The sequence below is a fragment of the Saccopteryx bilineata genome, chromosome 2, assembly GCF_036850765.1.
Source record: "Saccopteryx bilineata isolate mSacBil1 chromosome 2, mSacBil1_pri_phased_curated, whole genome shotgun sequence".
Classification (NCBI taxonomy): domain Eukaryota; kingdom Metazoa; phylum Chordata; class Mammalia; order Chiroptera; family Emballonuridae; genus Saccopteryx; species Saccopteryx bilineata.
In genome coordinates, this window is record NC_089491.1 from 10,090,163 (window position 1) to 10,113,006 (window position 22,844).

General features: G+C 48.2%; 1 protein-coding gene and 1 non-coding gene across 7 annotated transcripts in view; both read left to right on the plus strand.

Annotated features, from left to right (window-relative positions):
• The window catches only part of MAPKAP1 (MAPK associated protein 1), a 253,138-nt gene extending 232,849 nt beyond the window's left edge, over positions 1-20,289 (plus strand). For all 6 annotated transcript variants that reach the window (XM_066256207.1, XM_066256208.1, XM_066256209.1 and 3 more), the window contains 2 exons: positions 14,573-14,670; positions 19,766-20,289. In XM_066256207.1, the coding sequence (XP_066112304.1) occupies positions 14,573-14,670; positions 19,766-19,891 (224 nt within the window). In that variant the 3' untranslated portion in view covers positions 19,892-20,289. The remainder of the gene's footprint in view (positions 1-14,572; positions 14,671-19,765) is intronic.
• On the plus strand, positions 6,715-6,841 carry LOC136327539 (small nucleolar RNA SNORA38). The gene has a single exon (XR_010729736.1). It is a non-coding gene; the product is annotated as a small nucleolar RNA SNORA38 (small nucleolar RNA).
• Positions 20,290-22,844: the final 2,555 nt, after the last annotated feature.

Here is a 22,844-nt window from a genome sequence, read left to right on the forward strand (position 1 = left end):
CATTATTATTCAAATCAGTGATTTCTCTGTCTGATTTTGCCACTTCTTAGGCTATCTGTTGCTGTTCTGAAGGATGTCACAAACCTCTAACAGATGAATTAATTTTAATTCATTTGAACCGAACAAAGATGTATATGGCATATAGGGGAGGAGAGTGTTTCCATGTCAGAAACTACTGTGTGTAAATTGTCTTAGAGAAATATATAACTCCATCGATACAAAGGTCTTAGACATAGGCTTTGAATGCAGTGGGCTGTCTTTGTAAGTGCTAGCCTTGAATTCCAGCACAGAAACAAAAGCAAGGGGCCTTTCTGTGACACTAGCACCTATCAGAGACTCAGCTGCATTTCAGTCAAGTTCCAGGCTCAGCCACGCCAGGTCTGGTTTTATCATAAGAAGGTTGTGCAGGTTTAGAGTCTTTAAAGGAAGCAGCCCATCATTGAGAAATCATATTTAAACCTTAATAAAGTAGCTGTCGTCTTTATAACTGAAAAGAGCTCTGTATCTCAATTAAGTATAGATAATATAAAATCGTAAGGAAGCAACATAATAGAGGTAACCCGATTACATTCTCTTGCAATAGTATAATTTAAAGGAAATCTGATTCTGTTGATGCTGGTTATGTTGGTGGGGGATTGTTTGGGAGTTTTTGTTTGTTTGTTGTTTTTGTTTGGATACAGGATAGGGACTCTGATATTGTGAGTTAACCAGAACTGTAGGAGACTGTTAAACCCACATCGTGAATAGAACCTGCTGAATATTTGCAATGAGGTTCAGTTAAGGTTGTGAGTTAAATTAGCTGGGCTTATTGGTGACCTCCCGCTTAAATGAATCTTTCTTTTCATAAGTACTTGACAAGATCTGTAAAGTAGTGTATTTAATTTACTAATTAAATTAAAGCTCCTGAATAATGATTTGTCCACATTGATTTAGCTTAAATAGAGAAGATCAGCATTGTTGTGATCTCAGGAACCTTAATGGCCAAGCCAGTTAGACACAAAGGCCTCTTGTGTTTTATAGGTCAGAATTACATAGGTAAGCCTGGGCTGTAATTGAATTGCCTGCACTGCACCCTGCAGTTGCAGATTTCCTGTGCCTTCCCGGTCCATTGTTACGCTGGGGCTTAAGAGAATGTTAACGCGGTAATAGGCACAGGGCCTTCCCCATTATACGTCTCGCTATCGAGCGGTTCTGCATGACTAGTTAAAGAAGATGGCAAGAAGATTAATGAAAGCAAGGCTAATACAGAAGGGGGTACTTTTGCAAGACTTCTACCGAGGAGATATTAGAGCTGAACCAGAGCTTGGCTTTTTCTTTATCCTGTGACCTTTGAACCTGCCTTACTGTTGAGAGCTGCCAGGGAAGTCGACATTTTGATTGATGTTGGTACACGAGTCAGTCTTTCCCATTGAATTCCACATCTGCACGAAAATAGCTTTTCCAGCAGAATTCATAGTGGCTAGAAGTGATAGCCAAATTGATGGCTGAAATGCTTTTATGTAGTTTTCATTTAAACCTAAAGATATTTGATGTTTTAATTCAGTATCCAGTTTTCATAGATTATAAGCATTCCATGTCCTGAATGGGTTCATCAACTTATTGTGAAAAACCAGTATTAAGAGTATTCAAGGGTTTGCAAACAGAGTTCCAGGAAGGCTTTATGGCTTTATGGGGGAGTAAAAGCAGTCATCAAGCAAACCCTTCAGTTTGTTAAAAAAGATAAATCAGTTTGAATCAAACTGACTTTGTTTTAGTAAATAAAGCATCTGTTTTTGGAAGACTATAGCTGGGGAGTCTGTAATCTAGCCTGTGAACCCCACCTGAGTTCCAGCTCAGGGGTTCTCTTGATCTATCCATATGTTTGGTTCCCTTTCACCCTGGGACATTAGCGTTCCATCTGAAAGGGATTGTCATGGTCTGCTTATAAGACAGCCCTGTGTTCTCACTAATTCTGTTACCTTGCTTGTGGAGCTGCAGGCCTCAGTGTGTGAGTGTGTGTGTGTGTGTGAATGTGCCTGTGTGTGCATCTTCCACCCCCTCCCCCAACAGAGAGTGACAGAAGGACTCAGGTTTTGTTACTGAAATTGACTTGGGTACACCCCAGCCCATGCACTGAATCTTCTGACCGTCCGATCTCTTTCCTCCCTATTTAACAAGGGGAGTTCTAGCGGAGTAAACACACAGACACACACACACACAGACACACACACACAGACACAGACACACACACACACGTGTTCTAGTTCCTACTGGAGGAAGTAGGCAGGAATTTTTTCAGATTCTTTAAATGCTTGTGAGAATGTGTGAGAGGGAAATGAGGGTGACATCAGCCACCACTGAGTGAAAGAGCTGCACCCGGGGTGGGTGGGTGGCCGTGCCAGCACACTGGACGGCACTGGCAGCTACACTCACATGGACCTGTAGCCCGGAGGGGCTGCAGCCCGTCCCTCAGGCTCTGTCTGTTCCCAGGACATCCAGACACTTCTGACACTAGGTAGGCCTGCTATGTTGTGTTTTTATTCTCTGATAAGGACTTATAAGTTCCAGATCAAAGACGGTAAGTACTGCTCGATTACAGAACACAACGGACTCGAACATATTAAATGCCCCAGTTATTGAATTGCCTTTTCATAAGAGTACTCTGGAGCACAATCAGGAGAAGGCAGTGCCTCATCCTTTTAACAGATATGTTTCCTAGCCCTATTCAAAGGGGTCTTCATCTATCCTGTCAGAGGGAGTCTGCTGGGGTTTTTTAGTTTAATTACACTATCCAATTAAAACTCCTTGCTGCATTTGGATGAGCCTCTCCTTGGGCCTGAGTGGATATGACATTTACAAGGCTCGCCTTTCAAGCAGACAATAGTGTGATTGATGAGGTGCACGCTCAGTGAAGGAGGCGAGTGCTGTGGAAGTGCTGCTTAGTGCATTTTGATTTATTTATCTTCTTCCAAAACAAGGGAGCTGCCGGGAGGTGGGTTTAGGCAACCAGGAGGACCGCCTCAATTTTTCCGAGTGCATGGGAGGGAAAGACCTGGGTGTGCCACAGGGCAGAGGTGGAGAGACTCAGCACAGGGCCAGCTGGCGTCATCTGATGCCAGGCTGCATTTTTAGGTGGGTTTTTTTATTTTTTCTTTGTTTTGTTTTTTGGTTTTTTTTGGTCTCAGTTTGGTTTCCAGTAACATCAAGCTGCAATCTGCTGTTAAATAGGCCATCTCCATGTTTCAGGGAACATTTCTTTTGGGCTAGATAACGTTGGCCCCTGAAAACTTAGCCCACGGGAGCCAAGCCAGCATGTGTCCCACTGACTGACACCTGACGTTGGCACTAGGCATGCCTTTTTACCCTCCAAACTGTTTCCTCCAGAAACTCAGCGGCCTCTGTCCAGGGGCTGCGGTCAGTGCTCAATGACTGTCTAATTCTGCCTGGGCAGTTTGAGCATTTAAAAGTTGCTTCTAGAATTTGTAATTGGCCAAGTGCAAGTGAGGCTCTTCAACAAAGAAAAACGCAGGCACAATGGAGAACTTCTCAACGTTATAGTGAAAAGGCAAACCCAGGGTCTTATTCTTAAACTTGCCGTTGCTATTTACCCTCAGCATGTGATAGGTGGGACCAGTGTGCGTGTCTCTGTAGTTCCTGAAAAAAAGGTGTCTCCATACAGTGTAGTCTCTGGAAAGGTCAACACTCGGAATGTAGAAGACAGCAGATTCTTCTCTAGCCCCATACAGATGGGAATAGCTCACCTCCCGTATTCATTGTCAGGCACTGAAGTTGCTCATAGGGGCTGTTGGGGTATGTGTGCTAACTATGTAATGTGTAAGAATGTCTGTGTTTGAGATCAGAATTGGCTAGTGGGTTTCCTTCCATGTCCTGTAAACTTTCTTCCTTTTTCCGTAGGACTTACTAATAAACGAGAAAGGATTTACTTGCCTCGGCTGGAATGTTGATATTTGTTAGAGTCAAAACCATTTCTGGGGTATCAATTTTTTTTCCTCCTGAGAGAAGCATTTGTTTTGCTATTAAGTTTTTCCTTAATTGTTGACCCGGGCTTGTGGACCCATAATAATGAAACAACTATCTGGGTATAATGGAAAACGTGCATACGTTTGAATTTTTCTGGATTTGTATTACTATTTCCTCAAATTCCTTCTTTCTTGATTTTAACAGCAGAAGAGATCCTAACTGAGAGGGGGGTAAGGGCAGGGACTGTTTTCTACTGAAAAACTCTGAAAGGTTTCGCAGCTGGATAAATGATGGGAAAAATCTGTTTCCCTTGCCTCCTGCCAAGCTCCAAATTGTGTTTTCATAATAAATAAATGGAGTGTGCTTAGGTTTTAAGTTATTCTTATAGACATGGAAAAAGCAAGCCATTCTTTCATTAAAATCAAAGTGTGTATTGCTTACTAGACTCCCATAGGCTACTTCCAGGACAGGGTACCTGCTAAAAGATTAGCCTTTCTAGCATAAATGACTGGAAAACAGGCAGTACAAAATTATGAGCCCTGAGAGAAGGGAAATAAATGAAGTGAGGCCTACTATCACTTCAGCTTTCTTTCAGGGTTTCCCAAGGAAAGGATAGCAGTCTCAGTGAGCTGAGAGGCTGAGGTCAGAGTTGTTAGAGGCTGAGCAATTGAAATTTGCAAAATAAAGCATGGAGAGATGGGAGCTGCGCTGAGAAAGAGCACCAGAAAGAGGCCCTGGGATCTTTTGCTGTTTACTAAGCTGTGCGATCCCAGGGTGGGACCTCTCAAGGCTGGTCAGAGAACAACTCCTGAGGTGCTATAAAATTGACTTCCAGCCACCCAAAAGGAACATCCAGGGCACTTAGTAGTGACTCCAGAAAGGCCACATCTTTGGACTATGGCTAAACTAGCCCTGTATTAAAGGCTGCCCTGATCTTTGTCTACTAAAGCTTTGAAAGGAGTCTTGAAAGGAGCACATTGATCCAGAAGTAAATTAACTGCCTGCCCAAGCAAAGCCCAGTACTCTTTAAGGGTGACAAGAAAATGCACACTCCCCAAAATGTTATGTTGTAGTGTCCAACATGCAATAAAAAATTTCTAGACATGAAAGGAAGCAGGAAAATGTGTCTTATAACCAGGAGAAAAATCAATCAATAGAAACGGAATCAAGAAATGGCAGAGAAGATAAAATTAACAGATAAGTACAGTAAGTCTTCAATTAATATTGTCAGTAGATTCTTAGAAACTGCAGCTTTAAGTAAAATGATGCGCAATAAACCAGTTCTACCATAGGCTAGTTGATATAAACAAGCAGCAAGTTCCTGCAGCGGCGTATTTCTGGTCACAGAAACATCACCCAACTTCTAAGTAAAGACCCAAGACACTTCTAATAGCAAACACTGAAGTAGATGTGGACTGTGCATTCATTTAAAAAGTTTAATAAGAATAAGTAAGATCATTAATTTCCATTCCCTTTATCCCAGTTCAAGCTCACAGGTGGCCAGAGCCTAGCCTCACAGCTCAGAGCTCAAGGTGGAAACCAACCCTGGGCGGGGTGCCCTTCCACTGCAGGGCACACTCACAACCCCACATGCTCAGTTTTGACCCAGCACTTACCCTAATGTGCACATCTTTCCAGATGTGGGAAGAGAGCAGAATACCCGGAGAAAATGTGCCAACATGGGGAGCACGTGCAAACTCCACCCAGACAGTGGCCCAGCCTGGAGTCAGTGTTTTTCCTCATTAACGTCAATGAAACAGTGTTGCACGGAACAATGTTATTCAATGACCTGGTGTACTCTAAAATAACTATTATAAATATGTCCAAAGAGTTAAAGGAAAACAACTCAAAAAGAAGAAAAATAGAAACTATTAAAAAAGAACCAAATGAAAATTCTGGAGCTGAGAAATACAGTATCTGAATCAAAAAATTCACTGATGGGAATATATTAAGAATATTAGTTTAGCCTGACCAGGCGGTGGCGCAGTGGATAGAGCATCGGACTGGGATGTGGAGGACCAGGTTCGAGACCCCGAGGTCACCAGCTTGAGCACGGGCTCATCTGGTTTAAGCAAAGCTCACCAGCTTGGACCCAAGGTCGCTGGTTCAAGCAGAGGGTTACTCGGTCTGCTGCAGCCCCATGGTCAAGGCACATATGAGAAAGCAATCAATAAACAACCAAGGTGTCACAACAAAAAACTAATGATTGATGCTTCTCATCCCTCACTGTTCCTGTCTGTCCATCCCTGTCTATCCCTCTCTCTGACTCTCTCTCTGTCTCTGTCCCTATCTGTCTCTCTCTCTGTCTTATATATATATTAATATATTAGTTTAAAAAGTCAGTATGTTATCTGTTGTGATATAATAAATTTCCTGAAAACTTGCTGGCTTAAAACAACATTTATTATCTCACAGTTATGTGGTCAAGAATCCAGCACAGCTTAGCTGGGTCCTCTAGCTCAGGGTCTCTCAGGACTGTAGCCAGTGTGCCGTCCAGGGCCACATCTCAACGTTCAGTCAGGACAGGATCAGCTTCCAAGTTCTCTGAGTGGTTGCTGGCAGAGTTTATTTCCTTATGAGCAACACGGGCCTTTCTATAGGACAGCTCATAAGCTGGCAAACAGCTGGCTTCATCAAAGTGACCAAGAGCAAGAGAGTACTAGCAAGGAAGACATCACAGTCGTTTATAATCCATTCTCAGAAGTAACACCCCAGCACTTTGCTGTAGTTCATTCATCAGAAGTAAGCCTCTAACCCTCCTACAAAGGTGTGTCCATCATTTCCTGTCTTTGGACACATAAGATTTGGAGTCAAATGTGGAGGTAGAGAAGTCTGGAGCCAGCTTGCTCCCTGCAGGCTCAAGATTGACCATCTCACAGAAAAAAAGATGAAGTAAGCCTCTAAGTCTAGCCCACAAACAAGATTACACAAGGGTGTGAAAAGCAGGAGGGCAGTACCAATCGGAGCCATTTCAGAATTGGCCTGCACAATCCGTGAGCTTTAAGACAGGACAGTAGAAACTATTCAAACTGAAGCACACAGAGAAAAATAATACATAAAAAGAACAGAGACCATGGAATAATATCAGCCATTCTAACGTGTATGTAATTGGAGTCTCAGGGATGGAGGAGAAAACTTTTTCAGATTTGATTAAAGATATTGCCCTGGCCAGATAGCTCGGTTGGTTGGATTGTCATCCTGAATCTCAGAGGTTGTGGGTTCAGTCCCCATTCAGGGCACATACAGGAACAGATGGATGTTTCTGTCTCTCTTTCTCTGCCCCCAAAATCAATAAATTTAAATAGCTAGATAAATAGATTTACTAATCTTGGAAGCCTGGTGAAGGCTACATAGGATAAATACAGAGAAAACCACATCAAGGCACATAGTAATCGAATTGCTGGAAACCATTGATAAAGAAAAAAATCTTAAAAGTGGCCAGAGAAACCAAGATAAGAATGATTGCTGACTTCTCATCAGAAATAATGCAATCCAGAAGACAGTGGAGTGGCATCTCTAAAGTGGTAAAAGAATTTGTCAACCTAGAATTCTATATTTACTGAAAACATCCTTCAGAAATGAAGGTGAAATAAAGACATTTTCAGACATTCATAAAATGAAAGAATCTGTTGCCGTTGAACTTACACTACAAAAAATTTTAAAGGCTGGAGAGGAAAAAAATACCAAATAGAAATGCAGATCTACACAAAGAAATTAAGAGCCCTAAAAATGTCACTGCTAGCAGCTGTGAGGGGTTTTTTTTTTTTTTTGGTTTTTTTTTTGTTGTTTTTTTTTTGTATTTTTCTGAAGCTAGAAACGGGGAGAGACAGTCAGACAGACTCCTGCATGCGCCCGACCGGCATCCACCCAGCATGCCCACCAGGGGGCGACGCTCTGCCCACCAGGGGGCTATGCTCTGCCGCGACCAGAGCCACTCTAGCGCCTGGGGCAGAGGCCAAGGAGCCATCCCCAGCACCCGGGCCATCTTTGCTCCAGTGGAGCCTCGGCTGCGGGAGGGGAAGGGAGAGACAGAGAGGAAGGAGAGGGGGAGGGGTGGTGAAGCAGATGGGCGCTTCTCCTGTGTGCCCTGGCCGGGAATTGAACCCGGGACCTCTGCACGCCAGGCCGACGCTCTACCACTGAGCCAACCAGCCAGGGCCCTAAGAATGGTTTTTACAGGTGGAACATGTGCAATTGATTTGATAATAGAGGACACCAATTTTGAATTCCATTTAAGTGAAATGTTACCTCCCCCACATAAAAATTATATCCTTCCCATTTGTAGGCCTGTATTACTCCCCAAAATGCATTTGATTATTACACTTTTAATTTTTTCAGTAAAAAATAGGGAATTTTTCCCTCCCTAGTATGTAAGTATCTGTAAAATATCTTGAATTTTGCCACTTGGCTTGGAAAGCTTAAAATATTTACTACTTGGCCCTTCACAGGAAGAGTGTGCTTGTCTGAGAAAATAGAGGTGAAAGACAGACCTCCCATGTGCCAGACAGGGTCCCAGGTGCTCTCTCTGTGCTGCCTAGTGCCTGCAACAACTCGGTGAGGTTTCCTGTACGTTTATTACAGAATTCTAGGATTGTTGTGTTATCCTCGCAACAACTCCATGAGGAAGATCTTGTCCCCATTTTATAAATGAGGAATCAAGGCTCAGAGAAGTTAAGGAGCTTGTCCAAAGTTACATCTAAATGATAGGACGGCTTTACATCCTTCCCTCTGCCGACGACATGAAGCCAAGTACGTCAACTGCCATCTCTCTCTGACTCAGAGTCCGTAGAGGCTTTTAGCAGACGTTCATCCATGCTTTGGTATCTGGTTTCTTTTCCTAAAGTCTATTAAATGCAAAAAATTAGAAGAGGGAAGGGAGAATTACAACTTAATAAAACAGTGGGGAGTAAAAACTGTTGGGTTAACCAAAAATGAAACAAAACAAAAAATGATTAAGCAGTCTAAGAACTCTGTAAGCACAGAAGTATCAGTCTGCAACTACTGTTTTGTGGCAACAATAGGAAATTATGATATACTATAAGCAGTTGGGCGGCGTCTGGGAGTACAGTAGAAAACTTGTCTGTGGAAAAGCACTTGGATAATTGTCAGAGTTGCAAGCTGAACTAGCCGTTTATTTCATAGAGCACCATCTTTACTTGAAAGGACAACTGACAATCTAGGGCTGTTCAAATGTGAGTATGTAGCAGACGTTTTCTTGGAACTAAAGGAAGTGAACTTGTCACTTGAAGAAAAACAAGTGATAATATTTAATGCCAGTGATGAAATTCAAGGTTTCAGGTGACAGAATTTTGGGAAGCTTGTATCCAGCACTGTGAGGTTGGCTTCTCATTACTTACTTTTCTGATGAGATCAATGGTGATACTAATGAATGTGATTTTATTTCCTCTTGTATAATGAATGTGCCAGCATTTGGGAGACCTGTGTAACTCAGTGAACCAGTATTTTCCAGACTACTGCATGATGCTACAGAATCATGCCAGTGTAAAAGATGTATTCAAAGTGCTAGCCAGACCGACGGGTGTTAATGTAACAGAATACACATTTATTAATGTGGTTTTAGATTCCACGTTACAAGGAATCTTTAAGAAACTGCCATTTATAGTTTGGTACAGTGTCGAAGAGCATTGTTTACAAAGAAGAATTTAAAGTATACCTCCCTTTTCTAAACTTAGCTCTCCAAGGCTGGCATTTCTGTGCATGCTTCAGCCAAGACAGTGCATCACAGCAGGTGAAAGACAGAAACAGATAGGATAACCCAGCTGTTTTCTTTTTAACCAAATATTAAAGAGATTTCAAAAATATAAAATAACGCCCCACTTTTCATTAACTTTGGGGAAGTATAATTAAACATACATTTTCATGCTAACTTATAATGGGCTTGTTATCTTGAATGAATTAAGTTATTTTTAAAATTATTATTTTTATTTATTCATTTTAGAGGAGAGAAAGAGAGAGGGGGGGAGGAACAGGAAGCTTCAACTCCCATATGTGCCTTGACCGGGCAAGCCCAGGGTTTTGAACTGACAACCTCAGCATTCCAGGTCGACGCTTTATCCACTGCGCCACCACAGGTCAGGCTCATAAGTATTTTTAAACTTCTCAGTTTTAAATCAGTACAGCTTCCTCCCTTGGGAAGCCCCACCCTGACCAGCCAGTGCCAGCCAGTCAACGCCAGTAGGCTGTGTTTGAAGGCAGCCTCCGTCCAGCCGTCTCTGTTCTGTTTGCAGCGCAGATCTGGGAGCACTGCTTTTAGCACGGTGTATAAGCTGCTGTCCCTCTTCGCTGAAACTGCCCCATCTTGTGATAATAGCAGCTTCAGAATGGCCACTCCCCTGAAGTGACCAGGGAACCTGTTTATTCAGCACAGCCTCTTGTTTAAGGAGATAAATTATAGCACAAAAGCTCAAACATCTCCACTTCTGACATTTGTGCCGCTAATTAGTTTCTGCTGTGTTACTTTCCATCTTCTGTGTCCCACTTCGGGAAAAGTAATATAACTGTAAATACATTTTTACATGTCCAGATTCCCATTTCAGAATTCAGAAGCAGACATATAGTCTCAGTGTCTGCCCTGTGTGCCCAGTGCTTCAGCACTGCATTTGATGCCCCGTTGTATTGAGTTTATTCCTACAGCACTGTAAGTCTGCTCAAAGAAAGGCCAATTAAAAACAAAATCTTCAAAGTAATGATTTTATCCTCAAATATCATTGTCATCACAGTTGTGAGAGTGGTCACCATGTCCAAGCGCCGTGTGAGATGCCTGATCGTGGAGGGCGGGCCAGCCCGACTCCCAGGCGCGGCGTGGAGCACAGAGCAGAACCGGGAGCACGGGGAGCACGGACCCGGGCAGCTGGGAGTCGTCCTGCCTGCCCAGAGCTCACGCTTCCCCTCGAGCATCCCAGTTTTCTCATGCCTTCGTTTCCAAACAAATTTAACAATCCAAGCAAAATTGGAATATTAGACTTAGCATTTTCTTTTAAGTCATATTGATACTTAATTTTTTCTCAGCTGACAGAGTTATAAAAGCAGTTTGCCCTGTGGCCGCTCCTCCCTATGAAAACTGCTGCCATTCTTTGACTTCAAGGGGGCCCCGCCCACCTCTGATTCCCTGTGACACCCGGACCGGACCGATGCCCTGTGGGCTGCAGCTGAGGAAGTCACTTGGCGCCTCCTCTCCCTTCCTTGGGGTGAGCCCCGAGGTGCCCGAGGCTGGTGAGGGGTGTGATGACAGGCTCTTTTTGTTCTGTTCTCACTCTGTCCAGCAGGGGTGGAGGGGCCAGCGACTCCTTCCCAGACAGACACCTCTGGTGGAAGTTCACCATGTAGCATAAATTACTCATCTATTGATAGACTCACTTCCAACAAAAAGTCAGTTAACTTGGTACATTTTAATATATCGGTTTGGATTGGGTGAGATTATACAAGTGTGCATTCTGCTTATTAACTGATAACTCTGTTATGAAAGAATCCCCAAGTCCTGCCACCATTCCCTTCTTTCTAGTTCTCTAGTCAGTCCCTTTCCCGGCATCCTTTTTGCCCCTGCTCATCTCAGAACTGAACATGCCCCCACCTGGGTGACTGTGACGCTGGGTCCCCCTGCCTCTGGTCCCTGGGGAGCTGGGATGAACACCCAGAAGCCCCATGTGACCATTTACTTCATTTCCCACTGACCACCAACCCATCGGTGGCTCCCTCAGCTGGTGACTGGCACATGCAGCCCTTTGTGCCTCCCTGTGCCCTGGCTGTAACAACCCTGTGCTCCTCCTGCCCCTTCACGTTTGTCTACACTCTATCCTCCAGCCCGAGCCTCACCCACCTGACCCCCACAGGCTGGCCATCTCTGCCCAGGGTCTCCGTGGTAAACCCTTACACTAGCCTGTGCCCTGGCTGGCCTGAACTGAGTAAAATTGCCCTTCTGGCCACCAAGCAAAACAGATTCCTGGAGTGAGTTGACCCATGTGTGGGAAACCATGGCTGCTGGTGTTAACCTGAGCTTATACTAGAGCTCTCCCGCGAAATTCCTCCCACAGAGCAAGAAGGATAGTCTGCTTCGTCTGTCCCGCCCTCCGTAACCCAGTCAGGAGCAGCTGTGGCTTTGTAGTTGGCACAAAGGCTGCTAAATTCAAATACAAGTACTCCAGATAGCATGCTCTGTGTTCTCGCGTACGAATGCTCACTGGGGAGGACAAGTGAGGCAGAGGCTCCAGAGGCGTGGTGAGGGACGGGACTCTCATTCCTGTCCACTCCCTCTTCCTGGGGAAATCTGGAATGAGTGCTGGGGACAGGCACGGGACACACGCAGCCCCTAGCTCAGCAGCATACAGAGGTGGTAAGTTTGTGGTCACCTGGCCTACCTGTGCAGCCTTTCAGGAGACTTGGCTTAGGATGACTTGCTTTTTCATGTGACTGGTGCGCAGACGAACCGCAGGCCGTCGGGGTGCCGTAGTTGGCGCACTCCGTGGAGACGGTGCCGAGCCCGCCTTCTGGAGGCTCCCAGGCCCGTGCGAGTGGCATATCGCGTGTGCCCATGTAGATCTGACTCTAACCAGAGTGCAGGAAAGGTTTTTAGTGGTGTCTCAGTTGTTCAGGCAAAACGTGCTCTAGTACCTTGAGGCTTTGTTGTCCATGACGAGTAGTGGGAGCAGGTGGTAGAGACAGTCCCTGAGATCACTTATCAGAGTGGTCAGTGAACCCCAAAGCTCCAGGTTCACCAGCCTCCCTGAGACCTTCGGGTCCTATTTAGCCCCAGGCCTTGGAGTCTGTGTCTGTGGTGGGCAGGCGTCTGCGTAAGGCCTCCGAGGGAGGGTGTCTCCGTTTGTCCTTCACGGCCCTGTGGCCTTCATCGATGGTTCTGCTCACTCACAGCGTGGCCGACAGAGCCGGCCGTTTGCTCGGCCTCACTGTGGGCTCTTGTTTCAGGGTGGACCCTGTAGAGATAAAGGGACACACACGTGGACACACGTGCAGACACGTCTGTGTCAGGCTCCAGTTCTCCTGAGAAACGTCATGTGTGTATTAACAGAATGATTAGCTACCGGCCAGGAATTCTGACAATTTAGCACCACAATTTAGAATCAGGCTAAATTTGTCAACTGACTGAAAGAGAGGTTTTTCAGAAATTATTAGCTAATTTTTTCAATATAGAATTTATAGTCACAATTAGTATATCATAATGATGTCTCCAGAATAAAATTCCGGCAGCTCAACTTTTCTGGCCATAGATGTACAACATATATCAGTTTATTTTTGGAGATCTGAAGAATTACCTACTGTAAATAAAGTCCCCAAGAAGATTTCTCCGGGAAAGAGATGAACTTACAGTAATATGGGTGATATATTATTAATTAATAACTGACCAGTCGCTGCTTCAATTAAAAGAACAGCGAATGAGAAGGCCTAATAGAGGATATGCTGAATTTTCCTCTCCTAGCTCTGAGGTCTGCTGAGCAGACTAAGCGAGATTGGTCCTAGGTTCTCAATTTAGAGATGTTTTAAAATAGTCTAAGGGGGAAAAGGACTTTCTCCTGAAGAAAGAAGGGCCGTGGGATTCTTCCAAAACCCAAAAGCAGAACGTGCTGTTGGGACAGGGACAGCTGTTTCGGACTGCGACAGGCGGCATCCGTGTCTGCGCAGAGGGAGGGATCGGGTGACATGTCTGGAGCAAAGGACAGGCACGGGGAGTGCGGACACAGCCACGGGCATCACCGTGACGCTGCGGGGGTCACAGGAGAAGGGTGCCGAAGGGTGGGGCTGTGAAGACTTGCTCAAGGAGGTGCTGGTTGAGCCAAGTCCCCCAGGGCTGGGCAGGTGGGTGTGCAGTGCCATGGGCTGGCCTGTGGCATGTGAGGGCTGTGGGCGGAGAGGGGTGCACCAGGAAACAGTCTCACAAATGACATGGTTACTCTGAAGGTGAGAGAAAAGGGGTGTGAGAATTTGAATGTAGGAGAGCTCTGAGGTTCTGACCCTTGGAGGCTGGTCTGCTTTGTGAAGTGCCAGCTTTCTGTGGCAGTCTAACAACATCCTTCCCCCTCCCAGCCCCAGTCCATCCGTCCTCCCAGGACAGAGGTGACCGGAGGCCTTGGGTGCAGCTGCAGCAGAGCTGCCCCTCCCAGCAGCAGCCGGGCCGTGGAGAAGGCTCATAATAGCATTACGATCGGCCTTTCTCCTTCCTGTTGCTCATTTATTTGACTTTAAGCAGTTATTTTTTAGAGTAATAATTTGGAGTTAATTGGTCTTCTACCTCAAAAATACCACCTTTTCCATGTAATTATCGTGTAGAAGACGTTCCGTAAAGCCTCCTAACCTGATGTTGCCCTGAACACACGTCAGAGTAAAATGGGGCCTCACTAGCCATTTGATTTGATTTGAGATATATAATATGTATATATATATAATATATAATATATTTTATATATATATATATTTTTTTACTGTCCATTTTTTGTCCCCAGCCCGTGATGAGTAAGATGAACTACTCCTGCAAGAGTAGTTGCCACACAGCGTCCACTTGCTGTCGCGGGAGCGAGAGCGATAGGCAGGTGGGGCCGTCCCCACAGGCAGCCCCTCAACCCTGCCTGTTCTCTCTCTGCAGGTCACGCCATATTCAAACTCACGTATCTAAGCAATCACGACTATAAACACCTCTACTTTGAATCTGACGCTGCTACCGTCAATGAAATCATGCTCAAGGTGAGTGTCCTCGGCCCAGCCCGTGGCGCACAGGGCTAGCTTCTGCCTGGGCTCCCGGCTGGCAGCAGCCCCTGCCCCTCACACCGGATGAGGCTTGCAGGCCTGCGTTTTGCAGAGGAGGAGCCAGCCGGTGAGTACTGCACCCAGGGTCTCCCCAGCCCCCCAGTAATTCTGGTTCTTCACGTATTTGTTTATCCTTTTTAGGCCCCGTTTCTTTCCTTCTTTGCATTGTCAGGACCCCCTGAGGGTCCTGGAACAGACTCTGAGGAAGTTGTTATTGTTTGAAGACACCTTAGTGTACCCAAGATAGTTTTAGCAGCCTGTTCTAAACACACCCAACTTGAAGCTCGAAGTGTATGGCAGCGTCTCAGCAGCACGCACTGAGCACCCCGTGCTCCGGGCCGGTACCGAGACGCCACCATGACAGACCATTCCCTGCCCTCAGCCTTTTCTCTCTCAGAGGGCACAGGCGGTCTGCGCTGAAACTGGCAGCAGCCTGTGCGGGGCGGAGGGCCAGCCTCTCTGTGGCGACGTGTGGCGGGAGCTGCCCCAGGCCTGCGTGGCCGGAGCCGAGGAGGGCCGGAGGGGCCAGGCCACACAGATCCGGCAGAGCAGGGTGGGGCCCGAGGTGTGCCTTTCTAAGGTGCTCCTAGCTGCCACCTGGGTCGCAGGTCTGTGCGCCATGCTGAGTAACCCTGGACCGGTGCTTTTCAGGCTTCCAAAAGAGAATCCTTTCTTTAAAGTGGTTTTTCTGTAGATGACCAGATAGAAAAAATAGCTGCTTCTGTAGAGCAGGTCTGAGAGCCGAGGGGCTCTAAGTTGTGTGATGCTGGCTAGGCACATCACCTCCCGGGGCCTCAGTTTCTCTGTCTGTAAAATGGAGTCATGGTAGCCACACTGTCCCACACCACAAGTCTGTTAGAGCACAGGTCAGAGGAGATGTGACAAACCTACTTAGATGGTTATCCACTCTCTCCTTAAGAGTGGAAGTCACCAAGTCACTAATGGAGAGTAGCAGGGGTGCACCAAGGGGCTGCACAGGGCAGACCTGGGCTGAGCGCTCGACCAGCTGGTCTCATTGACTATTCACAACCCTGCCCCCCAGGCTCAAAAAGAGTCAGTTTAGCCGACCATGACTCTCAGACCCAGAACTTGACCCCAGGTTCAGCAGGTTCCGGAACCCGAGCTCCAGACTCCCCAGAGGTATATGGGCTTAAGGAGTTGAATGGGCGATTTCAGTGAAATGGAATTGTTTAACAGAAAGGTTTTGAGGCAGAGTCCTCGTGGCTACAAAAGATTTCAAAAGTAGTAGATGAGAATTAAAAAGCGAACGCTGCCCTGGCCGGTTGGCTCAGTGGTAGAGTGTCGGCCTGGCGTGCAGAAGTCCCGGGTTCGATTCCCAGCCAGGGCACACAGGAGAAGCGTCCATCTGCTTCTCCACCCCCCCCTCCTTCCTCTCTGTCTCTCTCTTCCCCTCCCGCAGCCGAGGCTCCATTGGAGCAAAGATGGCCCGGGCGCTGGGGATGGCTCTGTGGCCTCTGCCTCAGGCGCTAGAGTGGATCTGGTCACAACATAGCGACGCCCAGGATGGGCAGAGCATCGCCCCCTGGTGGGCGTGCCGGGTGGATCCTGGTCGGGCGCATGCGGGAGTCTATCTTTCCCCGTTTCCAGCTTCAGAAAAATACAAAAAAAAAAAAAAAAAAGCGAACGCTGCCAGGCTCAGTCAGGAGCTAAGCCAGAGCAGCACGGTCAGTTGGGTGGAAGGGAGCAGGTCACAGACCACCCAGGTCCCAGCCACATCCCCACCTGGGGTCCGGCCGCGGGGACAGAGTGCCTGCCTCCTGAAAACCAGCGAGCTAAGAGTTACTTGTGTCACCAGACGGCGCAGGGAACTTGTGCAGAGTGTTCAGGGACTAGGTAAAGAAATATGCCATTCCCCTATCAGGGGCTGGGATTTTTTTATAGCCAGCATTAAAATATTCAAGACTTGAGAAGGATTCTAGTAAAATTATAATCCTGTGTTTGACATCAAAATAATTTTCACAACAGCAGATTGATGGCAGAAACACAGGTTTATGACTTCAGTCTGAGACTGCGGAGGAGCAAGCGCAGAGAAATCATTTTCCAGGACCAAACGCTCCCGAAGCAGATGCTTTCCTGCGAAATCCCCGAGGCCCAGCGCCGCCCCTAAAATGTCTGTTTTCATATCAAAATGTTTGTAGAAATATTGCATCATGCACGAGACTCCAGGAGAGTCACAGCGTGCCCAGGCCTGATTTAGTTAGAGAGCTAACGACCATGATCCTGGTGGAAGATTAAATTTCACTTCTCCCGACTCTGATTTTTATAGCAATTTAAATACTTAGGCTTATCTGCTGTTCCCACGGTGTCTTTCTGAGCTGAGCACTAATATCAAGTGACTGAGGCCCCTGCTCCTATGTCCAGTAATTTGGCAGAAATGTTTCCATCAGCGGCTCTTCTAGGGGTCAGTCTTCGACTCAAGTAATGCCTGTGGTGGAGGAAAGAAGGGCCAGAGGCTGATGTCAAAGAAACTGATGAACGGGCAAGTCTGCATTGGGTTACCTTATCTCGTGTTTTCCCTGTGTAGACACACGAACAAGCATGGGCTGCAGGTAGGACGTCTTGTGTACATTGTCTCACTCAGTCTTCACAGCCGTCCTACAGTGTAGACGTTATTTATCCCCATTTTATAGATGAGGAGATAGAGGCCCAGGGCCACAGAGTGCACAGGAGCGCAGCGCAAGCCGGAACCCGAGCCCAGAGGAGTTCCGGAGCCCCCCTTCCCGCCTCGAGGTGTCATTAAGCTAAGCCATGTGTGGTCCCTAACTCTGCGGGCTTGGAGACGAATCTCCGAGGAATCGTCGGTCTCTTCACATCAGGTTCCTCTCATGATCGAGTGACGGAGGCTGGGGCTTTATTAGCCATGAAAACTCCCTGTATTTTTATGCCTCGAGCTGTAAAATGCATTGAAAGTGAAACACTCCATAGTGCATAAAATTGTGCAAGTCCTGAGCCACAGCGTATTAACCAGCTAATGGCAGACCAAAGGGCGTTTTTATCTTTTGATTATTACATTAATCTTCCATTACAATTATCTGTGTGATTATCACAAAGCCCTGAAGATAATAAATTTAGGAAATAGTTGGCTTGTTAAGGATCGTTTTTAAGTGCTTTTGTCAAGTTATATGTGCCAAAAATACACTGAACACCAGGCTGGCTGAGTGTGCAAACAGTATAATGCAAAGATTGCTCTCATTGAGAATGATAAAACCTCTTATTTCTGTCCATTGCGGTGCCCCAAGTCATCCGTCGGCCCTGCGGCCCCATGATTTATTGCTCTCAGCTGGTAGCTTGGCAAGGCAGTGGGCCAAGCATGGCAGGCCTTCTGTGCTCGCACACCAGCTTTCAGTGCCTGCTGCTGGCGACTATCAGAGCAGAAAGTTTGGAGGGGGCAGTGCCGGAGCCTCGCACTGCCCCCCAGCACCCGCCGTTCTTTCTCAGCCACAGGGGCCTCCTGCTCCAGGTGCAGGACGTGCGGCCCTCAGCAGAGGCAACAGGGTGGTGGCTAGTTTCTCTAGCCAAACATACTCAGGTTTCTAGTCATAACTGTATGTATACGGGACGGAAGAGAAATGATGGATGCTTACAGAGTTCAGCCCGAGGAGCTGGGGGCAGCAGGAGCGGTGGTAGCGGAGGCAGTGACGGGGTCGGGGTCTGTGCGGAGGCGGGGACTGGAGAACCGAAAGGCCTGTCCTTCAAGGGCCTGACCTTGCCCCACCCCCAGTCCAGATCCTGGCCGACACTAGCTCTGTGACCTTGAGTAAGTGACATTATCATTCCATGCCTCAATTTCCTCATCTGTACAATGGGGATGATAACGATATCTCTCTCATAAGGCTTGTGAGGGTTAAATGACTTAATCCTTGAGAAGTGCTCTGGCCCTGCTGCCACCACGGCCGTCCAGCCCGGGGCACGTCCTCGACCTGGGTGCAGGTCTGATCACGGCACCGCTGCCCTTCCCTGGCTCCCCCCACCTCGCCTGGACCGGCCCCTAAGCTTCTGCGGCTCCGTGGACAGCCCCTTGCTGGGTCCGCTGCTATGCCTTGATGCATGCGGGTTTTCCCCCCGCCTTGGACACCCCAAACTCTCATCTCTCAGGGCACAGACCAAGTCCTACTTCCCCTCTGTCCCTGAACCAAGCCTGGGGCCAGGCTCAGACAGGGCAGATGCCAGTGACAGTGACAGTATGTGCGTCAGTCACCCAGTATGTAGCAGGTCCATGTGTGGGATTATAAAAAGACCCCAAAATCAGCCGCATCTGGGAGGCCAAGCCCCTTGTCTGAGGCAGCACCAGGAGGGCAGCTGACTGTGCCCTGTCTACACAGGTTCTCTCAGCCCCTCTCCTGGCACTGCCCCGGCCTCCGTCACCCGGTCAGCTCCACCCTCCTCCCAGAGCGCTGCCCTGGCCTCCGTCACCCGGTCAGCTCCACCTTCCTCCTCCCAGAGTGCTGCCCCGGCCTCCGTCACTCGGTCAGCTCCACGCTCCTCTGGATCCTCACTTCCCTCCTTTTCCCATGAGCCCTGCTGGCCGGGAGCCTATGAGCATTAAATGCAGGACCACAGAGGAAGCTCTGTGCCTGCGGTGGGACGCCGCCTAGAGAGCCTTGTTTTGGTTTGGTTTTTGTTCCTGCGATATTCAGACGAGGAAAGGGGGGCCCAGGGAAGGTATGCGCAAGCCCAAGTCTGCGCAGCAGGTGAGGAGCAGGGCCGGGAAGCCCAGTGCTCAGCCTCCTGGGAAACAGCCCGTGCAAGCAGGCGCACGGGCTCTCCATCAGAAAAGGTCCGCCACTGACCACTGACAGGCCCAGACCAGCCCTGGTGTTCTCCGTGCGTCCGTTTTCCGCCCCACAGTGGGCTCCTGCCAGGGATGTGACCACCAGACTCCCAGCACAGGAGAGCACCAGGACTGAGGGCACCCAGCCCCGAGGGCACCCAGCCCCGGTTCCCATTGTCACCCTGGACGAGCAGAGAGCAGCTGCTGGCGAGTGACAGGCCTTGTCCTCTTGCTTTCTAGGTTAACTACATCCTGGAGTCACGAGCAAGCACTGCCCGCGCTGACTACTTCGCCCAAAAACAAAGAAAACTGAACAGACGTACAAGCTTCAGCTTCCAGAAGGAGAAGAAATCAGGGCAACAGTGACACTGGCCTCAGCTTCAACCTGCTGTCGTAGCTCAGAGCCCGCCCGCCAGGGCCAGGTGGCTGAGAGCCCCCCTCTGTCCCGCAGCCCTTGGGGGAGGCCAGCCCCTGGCTCCTGGGCACAGGGCTGCTGGGCTCTTGGGGAGGGATGGCATCCCTTAGGACAGAGCAGGGGACATTTCCACAGGACCGAAGCCTGAGCAGCGGCGGCTGTCATTAGTGCCCGGGGCCAGACGGCCCCAGAGGAGCCCTGTGCTGCCCAGCCGCCATCACTGCCGGAGCGCCGCCCGAGGATGTACGTAGCCCTGCCCAGACATTTCCTTGCAACTTGATCAAATTTCCTAAAGAAGAACAAAAATGTACATTTCTTTTTTCCTTTTAATAAACAGGTGTAGTCTTTATCGTGGTTGGTATGATGGACCATTCTTTGGGGCAGAGGATTGATTATGTTATTCAGTTTAAAAGCTGTTCCCATATTGAACAGGCAGATTAGAAAAGCTGTGGCTCGATTTCTCAGAAGAAATGTTTAGGGCTTAGTCAATAGCTTTAACTGTGCCATTTGTTTAAATGAGCGCCACGCTTCAAGGACAGTATCTTACTGAAGTTAGGAAGGGGGACCTAGTAGTGTGTGTCCCGGGCTGCACCACTTCCGCCTTCGGAAGCCTCTCCTGGCTGTCCCCGCACCGCTGGTGTCAGAGGGGCCGCTGCGTGCCCAGCACAGGCGCTGGGAGGCGGGGACAGCGGCTGGTCAGGTCCAGCTCCGCTCCCGGCCGGAAGCGGTCCTTTCCGTTCTCAAGTAGCAAGTGTCCGTTTCGGCTAGCAATTAGTCTGCATGTGGACTTCTCCAGGCCGCTTCTCCACTCCGCCAACGTGAGTGGGCCTCAGTCCCCTCTCTTCCTCCCCTCACAGAGCCGCCCCCGCCCTGGCCGGCTGAGAGCTGCTGCTTTTCACTGTTTCAGGGAGCACCGTGAGCAGACATGGGGCACAGGGAAACCTTCCATCGTGGGAAGGCAAGGGCAGACGTCCTCTGACACCACACCTCTGGCCACACCAGATGCCTCTGCGGTCCTCACCAGCCTCCAGGGTCCCTGCCAGGGTGACACCCTTCACACTGTCCCCGGCCAGGGTCAGAGACCAGATGTCTCACCGAGGACCTGCATTTCAAACAGTTTTTTAAATTGTTGTACAGGAAGAGCTGTGACAAAAACAGCATCTCGAAGTCAAGCCTGTTTCTTTGCACAGGAGTCATTTTAATGAATCCCTCCTTCCTTCTGACTTGGTTCAGCCAACAGAAGCATCCTTTTCTAATGTCTTCCAGCCCTACCCATTGGGAAACGAAAAAAGAAATATTATTTGTAGCTTGCTATCTGTATTTGGATTTTTAGCAATTTTATATTTAGGTATCTTTGAAAAACATTAATGACTAATTTGGTCATGAAATCCTGTGACATATTCAATATTAAAATAAAAGTCATACAAATACCACCTTTTTGCATATTGCTTTGAATTCTTGAAGTCCTCAAGTACATTATCCCGAAAATGATGACTCGGCGGTGACTCACTCGGGGTGGCAGTCCATGGGATACCGAACATCAGAAATGAACCAGGCCCTCCCTAACACTGAGCAAGACAGGACGACCCTCTTGACTCGAGGGTGACATTGAAATCGTCACTTCCTTCGGTTTCAGAATCAACACCCTTCTCATACGGTGAGGTAGAGCACACATGCAGTTTACATGACATGTGTCCACTGAAGGAATAACCTGAGACGCTTTGTAACTGCCGTGCGGGTCAACCAAATATCAAGACTGTTTATTTATTTTTCTTTTTTTTACTGAGACAGAGAGTCAGGGAGAGGGATAGATAGAGACAGACAGACAGGAACGGAGAGAGATGAGAAGCATCAGTTTTTCATTGTGACACCTTAGTTGTTCATTGATTGCTTTCTCACATGTGCCTTGACCGTGGGCTACAGCAGACCAAGTAACCCCTTGCTCAAGCCAGCGACCTTGGGTCCAAGCTGGTGAGCTTTGCTCAAACCAGATGAGCCCGCGCTCAAGCTGGTGACCTCGGGGTCTCGAACCTGGATCCTCCACATTCCAGTCCCACGTTCTATCCACTGCGCCACCGCCTGGTCAGGCTATCGAGACTGTTTCAATGCCCCTGTTCCCAGCCCCTCTCTCACCACACCCCGGGATTGTCCGAGGAGACTGTGAGCTCCTTGGGATTTTAGCTTCACAGAGAGGCAGGAGCTTGGTACCCCCAAGTTAACCTGAAGCAACTAGACAAGTCCCTCTTCTCCTTTGTAGCAGCTTCTCCTGGCCTGGCTCCACTGTGACTCCCTGCCCGACGTGATGACAACTCAGCCAGAATTTCACCAAGTGCAGGTAGCCTGGCCTCTGCTGGCCACGGAGAACTGCCTCGTTGTCTGAGGGCCAGGCAGGCTGTATGCCGGCCCCTGACACCTGTGAGCCCATGTAACACCTGCAAATGACCTCTGACAGGTCCTGTTGTTCCCTCCATTGCAGCGGTGAGGACTGGGGGCTGAGCAGGGTCTCACCTGTTCCCCTGCCCTCCACAGCTAGTGTGTTTGTGGCCCCGAGCCTGGCACTGTTCCTTGGGACCTCAGTCTCCTCATCTGTGTACGAAGGTGCTGAATTAGGCAACTTCTGCAGGCCTTTCTGGATAATGTCTTAAATGTCTCAGAATCACATTGTGTCCACCCTTACTTACCTTCCAGTGCTTTCTGTTTGCCAAAACTTGCAGGAGCTGCTCTGCTTCTGAACGAGAATTCTAAGAACGGAGAAACAAAGAATGGGACACAGGGAGGTTTACAGCTGTTTGTATGGAAAATAATACAGTAATAGGCCCTGGCCAGGTGGCTCGGTTGGTTGTCCCGACATGCCGAGATTGTGGACTTGATCCCCAGTCAGGGCACACACAAGAATCAACCAAT